Source organism: Sinocyclocheilus anshuiensis, unplaced genomic scaffold (genome assembly GCF_001515605.1).
Source record: "Sinocyclocheilus anshuiensis isolate Anshui unplaced genomic scaffold, SAMN03320099.WGS_v1.1 scaffold248, whole genome shotgun sequence".
In the NCBI taxonomy this organism is placed as follows: Eukaryota; Metazoa; Chordata; class Actinopteri; order Cypriniformes; family Cyprinidae; genus Sinocyclocheilus; species Sinocyclocheilus anshuiensis.
This window is the reverse complement of record NW_015555734.1, coordinates 837,601-844,570: the sequence shown is the minus strand read 5'-3', so window position 1 is coordinate 844,570 and position 6,970 is coordinate 837,601. Positions and strand designations below refer to the sequence as shown.

The window sequence follows — 6,970 nt, the reverse complement described above, 5'->3', positions numbered from 1 at the left end:
AAAGAATTAAAAAAAAAAAAAAAAGGGCTTTGAACTAAATGTTGAAACCATCTTTAAAGAAAATTAATGTGTAAACTAAGTTACTGAGAAAGTGCTTGATAGTTCTCCTCTATTTTCTAAATAGAACCTAAATTAAAATAAATTCTAAATGCATTTACCGTAATTCCCCAATTCAGTTTGAATGTACTTTTTTCAGCAGCTGGTTGACAAACGATAAAATTAGCGAAGATCCGTAAGACTTAAAGCTGACATATTAGGCCCCTTTTTACAATATGTAATATAAGTCTCTGGTGTCCCCAGAATGTGTCTGTGAAGTTTCAGCTCAAAATACTCCACAGATCATTTATTATATCATTTTGAAAATGCCTATTTTGAGTGGAAGCAGAAACAAGCTGTTTTTTCGGGCCTGTCTCTTTAAATGCAGATGAGCTGCAGCTCCCTCCCCCCTTTTTGAAATAAATCGCATGTTTATTTTAGATCTGTGTGACAGCAGCAATATACAGTAAAGAAATCAATAAATCCTCTGCTCTGTTGTCTCCTCTGAGGCTTGGTACTGTAAATAGTGTTCTGTGCTCGTCTGTGCAGCCAAAGACAGAACAGTTAGCATGTTTTGCTCAAACTTTCGCCGTGGCATTAGAGCTGGTACACCGTTGTCGCTTGCAAAAACACAATAACGGCGCCGTGGGTGTAAACTTACAGATTAAGGGGCGGTAATATTATAATGAGATCCCTTTGCCACGTCACCAAGGGAGCGAAATCAAACACGCTTGTTTTTTCAGACGTTTGCAGAAAAAGGCTTCCCAAAACAAAGTTACTGGGTTAATCTTTTTCATGTTTCCTTGGTTGGTAGATGCACTGGGGACCCGATTATAGCACTTAAAACCTGGAAAATTCAGATTTTAATGATATGTCACCTTTAATATAGTATATTCCTAATTTCTAGAAATGTATTCCTGTGATGGTAAAGCTGAATTTTCAGCAGTCATTACTCCAGTCTTCAGTGTCACACGATCCTTCAGAAATCATTCTTATACCCTGATTTGGTGCTCAAGAAACATTTTTTTTTAAATCAGTGTTGAAACTAGTTGTGCTGCATAACATAATGTGGGAACTGTAATACATAAAAAAAGGAAATTAATACTTTTATTCAGCAAAGATGCATTACATTTATCAAAAGTGACAATGAAGACATTTCTAATGTTACAAAGATTTCTATTTCAAATAAATGATGTTCAACTTTCTATACATTAAAGAATCCAGAAAACATGTATCTCAGATCCCACAAAAAATATTAAACAGCAAAACTGTTTTTAACATTGATAAAAAAAAACATTATTAATAACTGAGCACCTACAATAATTCTGAAAACATGTATCACATTTTACACAAAAATATTAAGCAACTAAAACTGATGATAATAAAAACATTATTAATAACTGAGCACCAAATCAGCATATTAGAATGAGTTCTGAAGGATCATGTGACACTGAAGAATGGAGTCATGACATCACAGGAATAAATTACATTTTAAAACATATTCAAATAGAAAATTCCACAATATGTCAAAAATATGTTTTTACTGTATTTACAATCAAATAATGCAGTCTTGGTGAGCATAAGAAACCAGTAGTGTACAAATACCAATACTGTGAATTTGCTAAATGTTTTTTTGCCTAATAAACATTTATACACTTTTACATATTGTCCACATTTGTATATCTGATGTCCTCACCTTGTTTAATAAAGCCCAGCATCTCCTTCCATACAATAAACTGCAAGTGAGTCTCATGAAGGCCAAGCAACAGAGAATTAGGTGTCAAATTCACGCTTTTCACTGCTGATTTGAACCTACAATGCAGGAGATGAATGTAACTGATGAGATATTTACAGCACTGGTAATGGTTATCTGAAGCATTGCAGTATATTGTACTACTTGGTTGTTTGAGCAGCAATGTCATTATTTTCACAGCAGCTTTCTTTTTCTTTCATCTCTTCGACAAATTCCAGCCCTTTCTCAGTCCACCACTATAGGAGAAGTAGAACCAGACAAAGAACATAGTTATCATTTAGAGAACAGCAGCTATGAATAACCTAGTGTTAGATTTATATGCAACAATTATGTACTTTTTTTTCCTACTCTCAAAAAATCACATTCTTAAAACTGCTTTTTCACTCTCAATATTCAATGTTCATAGTAGTAACTATTCTTTGAAGATACTAATATACACCTTTAAGAGTACAAATTAAGGTACAAAGGTGCCCCTTTAAGGGTACTTGCAGTGGCAAGTTGTTGTACCCCTAAAGATACATTTTTTCACATTTTTTTTCTTACTGTGTTGAGGTTACTGCATGCAATGACTAAAGATTGAATTGGATTGAATACATAATATATTTTTTAATATCCAATATTTCATATTTTAAATGTTCCATATGCTGGGGATTTTAAATATATATATATATATTTTTTATTAATTTACTTTTTTTTTCTTCTAAATAATAATACAGTTTTATAATGCTATTTAAATTTTGCAGATATATGTAACTAATATGCATGCATTTCATTTTTTGGAAACAAATGTCTTGTTTTGTTCATGGTAATTAAAGATTCTTATTCTAGTGAAAGGACTATATTCAGGGTAAAAAGTCCCCATGTTAACATTTCACCATTTCTTAGAAAGAAGTATAATTAATTTAATTATGTTTCTTCATCAATTTTGACTAGGGGAAGTTGTGGCCTAATGGTTAGAGAGTTGGACTCGTAACCCAAAGGTTGCGGGTTCGAGTCGCGTACCAGCAGGGATTGTAGGTGGGGGGAGTGAATGTACAGCGCTCTCTCCCGCCTTCAATACCACGACTGAGGTGCCCTTGAGCAAGGCACTGAACCCCCAACTGCTCCCTGGGTGCTGCAGCAAAAAATGGCTGCCCACTGCTCCGGGTGTGTGTGTGTTCACTGTGCACTTTGGATGGGTTAAATGCAGAGCACTAATTCCAAGTATGGGTCACCATACTTGGCCACATGTCACTTCTTCACTTCTTCTTAATTTTTAATTTATTAATTTTTTTAAATAACAAAATAAAAATATTTTGATATCAGGGAAAAACACATTTTTCCTTTTGGGGGATTTGACCTCATTGTAGCCTACTGCAATTATATCTATATGATAGACTCAGTTAATTGGACAAACTGTGCTGAATGCAAATGTTCATTTGAACCTGCAGAAACCCATCTGGCTGATCAGTCTCAAAGACTGAGCGTAGAATCCCTTCCTTCTCTCTTCCGTCATTCAGTTTCTCTTCTGTTTCTGCTCTGTTTCTTTTCATCTTTTCTATTATATCCTTCTCTTCTTTCTCCAGCATTTTCTTCACTTCTTCCTCCTTTTTCCTCAGAAACTGGTGCATCTCCTCAAACTGAGCAGAGATCTGAGCAGAGAGCTGCCGAGACCTTTCCTGAGAAACAAAACATATCACAGATAGTGATGAACCCTGTGATAGTCCTTTATGGAGTCTTTAGATGGATTGTGTGATCTGTTTTCCTCTTTTGTGTGAAGTGTATTTTTCACCTCAGTTTTAGAGATCTCATTCGTCTGTTTCTTGATAAGAGCCTGCAGCTCTTCATTCTCCTTCGACAGGAAGCTCAGAGGCTCTAATAATAAATTCTACAACACACAAGACAGACTTGTGGGCATCTGACATGAATATTGCATGCGTTAGCTTAAAGCAGCGCTGCTCAGTTCTGCTCCTAGAGATCTACAGCTTCCTGCAGAGGAGCAGGATAGAGCACTTCTGACTTTAAGTATTAAATGTACAATTATGCATTTTGATATGTTGGGCAATAATATTTCAACATACATAGTGATTAAAGGGATAGTTCACCCAAAACAGAAAATTCTGTCATCATTTACTCATCCTCAAGTTGTTCCAAACCTGAGTTTCTTTCTTCTGTCATGAAGAATGCTGGTAACAAAACCAGCAGTTTTGGTTGTATTTTTTTTATTATTATTGCATTTATTTTTACTATGGAAGTCAAAGGGGACCAGCAACTGTTTGGTTACCAACATTCTTGAAAATATCTTCTATGTTCAGCAGAGGAAAGAAACTCATACAGGTTTCTGTTCTGTTTTTTATTTATGTTTGTTCCTCAGGTTCCGTTGAGGAGGACTTAAAGGGGTCATATGATGTTGCTAAAAAGAACATTATTTTGTGTATTTGGTATAATGAAATGTGTTTATGCGGTTTAAGGTTCAAAAAACACATTATTTTCCACATACTGTACATCATTGTTTCTCCTCTATGACCCGCCTTTCTGAAACGCGTCGATTTTTACAAAGCTCATAGTTATGAAAAGCAAGGTGTGCTGTGATTGGCCAGCTATCCAGTGCGTTACGATTGGCCGTATACCTCAAGCGTGTGACGGAAATGTTACGCCCCTCACCATATTGTGATGATGCCCTGTCAGGCCGGAGCGATGATTCAAAAACATTAAAACCCATTATAAACGAGGCATTCATTGCATCCAGTGGGGACATAATTATGGATTATAATGACTTATACTGTCTTTTTACGCATTGCGTTGCATTGCGCTGAGTAAACATAAAACCATGTCTGCATTTGTGATCGGAGAAATGACAAACAACGAGCCCCAAAGTAGTTTCGCTTTCACAACGAAACACACAGTGCCTTCACGACATGGCGGCAGCAACAATACTAAAGCGAGAATAAAAGTTACGCCTTCTTTCTTTGCGTGAACATTTGGGCGGCGTTATGCAAATCTTCCAAGATAGTGACGTAGGTATGTGGGGGCGTGTTAGAACGAGCTGTCTTAGGTAGGTGTGGTTGACTCTTAACTTTTATAAAGAATATCTCTTTGGATTTGAGACTTTAGTCTTTGCAACTTTACAGATCTTCTTTATGCACCAAGAGCTTGTAACACTCCAAAGAGAAAGGAAAAATTGAAATCGCATCATATGACCCCTTTAACTGTTTTTATCCTTGAAATCCTAGAGACCCAATGCTTTAGTCAATATCTTATCTTTAGTCAAATTTATTTACATAAAAATGGCAATGAAGATAGACAACTGGCAGGAATGTATATCTGAAGCGAAAATTCATTGCATTATTTAAAGTTTGACATAAACAATGTAACTTGTCATAAGTAACGTTATATTTGAAGAATCTTTAATTTCTGACCAGTTCTTCTAATTAAGGCTGGAATACACTTCATGTCAGACTTCGACTGAGCACTATTTATACAGATTTTAAAACCCCTAGGTATCCTACTTGTCAACTTTGTAAAGGGTTTAAGATGAAAAACTGGGTATCATACACTAATCGAATGTGGAACAACACACTTTTCAAGTCCGAACATAAACTCACATAGAAACATGCAGAATCATGTGCCTTGTTGTTAGATGCTTGACAAATGAAAACAAAATGTGTTTAAAATCAGCTAAAAATATCAATCATGTATGATATCCTCTGACCGGACGGAATTACAGTCAGTCAGTGCCCATCACACACTAAGTGATTTTCGGTGAAATCATTCATCTCAAATCTGTACAGTGGCTCTGACTTTCAGCAACTATTGTCGACTCATACAGACTGCAAATTCATCTGCAACAAGTTGTGTAGCCTGTTCCAGCCTTAAGATTTTAAAAGTCATGAAGAAGTAACATGATGCTTCAATGTTGAGCAGAAATTACAGTAAAATGACCCCAAACAGAACCTCAGTCAGTATGTGGAATTAGATACATTCAAAATAGAAACCAACTGAACTTCTGGGCTTTCGTATTTCTGACCTGGATATGACCTGAAATTTGAGCAGTGTCAAACTCAAACATAAGGCTTATAAAGGTATCTACAGTTTGTGACGTTTCAGTCCTCACTGACCTTTCGGGGCTCTGCTGCCTCCTCCACAGGTTTGAACGTGTGTCCCTGATGATTCTCACCGTCCCTACAGATCAGACACACCAGTTTCTGATCCGTCTCACAAAACAGCTTGAGTCTCTCCTGATGATCTGAACACACCAGCTTCTCTGGTTCCTCAAACACTCTCGCGCCTGCTCCACAAGCCGCTACATCCATGTCCCTGAGGGCCTGCTGCTCGCTCAAGTGTTCCCTCACGGCAGTCACCATATTCCGCAGGACTCGGTTGGACCGGAGGTCCCACATGGTATAGGGCCGTCTGCATTCCGGACACAATTTCAGGCGGCAGCTTTGGGAATGATTGCTGATACACTGTCGGCAGAACGTGTGGTCGCACAGCAGGCTCACCGGATCTGTGAAGTCCCCCAAACACACCGAACACTGGATCTGTTTCGACAGCTGAGAATCCATTACAACTACTTGTTTGAAATACGTCGGCTGACAAAATGCTGCTTGTGTCCCCTAAATGTCCCAAACACTCACTGGCACGGGGGGTTTAGATATGAGGTGTTGTCCCAACAGCTGCGGAGACAAATGACAACACATGTCTACCACATGTGCAGGGGCAGGAGTGTGTTTGGGAGATCTTCCTCTGCCCTTACTTGACTAGCACATGTTTATCCTAGTGTGCTAAATAAAGGGAGCCATATGACTCCCCGCACAGAAGAACTTCCCCCGATAAATCGTGCCACTGCCCTCAAACACATTTAAATTACAGTCTCACTGATTCTACCAACAGGACTTGTTCATTTAGAATAGCTCATATTACCAAAGTCAGATTTGACCTTCTGTCTGATATGGAGGGAATCAACAGGTGGTTGGATGATCACATGTGCATATAATACAAGCAGGGGCAGCTCACCCATACTGCTGTCATCACTATAATTAGTGTCTTAGTTACTGTAATGGTCAACACAGTAAACTCCCTGTATTATTTTTATTCATTTACTGAAATAGTTCTCTTTTATAGTTTGGTATAATGAGACATGAAATATTTGATCAAAAATACAGTAAAAACAGTAATACTGTGAAATGTTATTACTATATA

General features: G+C 37.4%; 1 protein-coding gene across 2 annotated transcripts in view; it reads right to left on the bottom strand.

Annotated features, from left to right (window-relative positions):
- LOC107673003 (zinc-binding protein A33-like) overlaps positions 1-6,521 on the bottom strand; it is an 8,280-nt gene extending 1,759 nt beyond the window's left edge. For both annotated transcript variants that reach the window (XR_001632366.1, XM_016466403.1), the window contains exons 1-5: positions 5,887-6,521; positions 3,561-3,656; positions 3,214-3,447; positions 1,934-2,025; positions 1,733-1,848 (exon numbers count right to left, since the gene is read on the bottom strand). Coding sequence is in view for 1 of the 2 variants with exons in the window: in XM_016466403.1 (XP_016321889.1) it covers positions 1,733-1,848; positions 1,934-2,025; positions 3,214-3,447; positions 3,561-3,656; positions 5,887-6,333 (985 nt within the window). In the remaining variant the exon portion in view is untranslated. The remainder of the gene's footprint in view (positions 1-1,732; positions 1,849-1,933; positions 2,026-3,213; positions 3,448-3,560; positions 3,657-5,886) is intronic.
- Between the last annotated feature and the right edge of the window lie 449 nt (positions 6,522-6,970).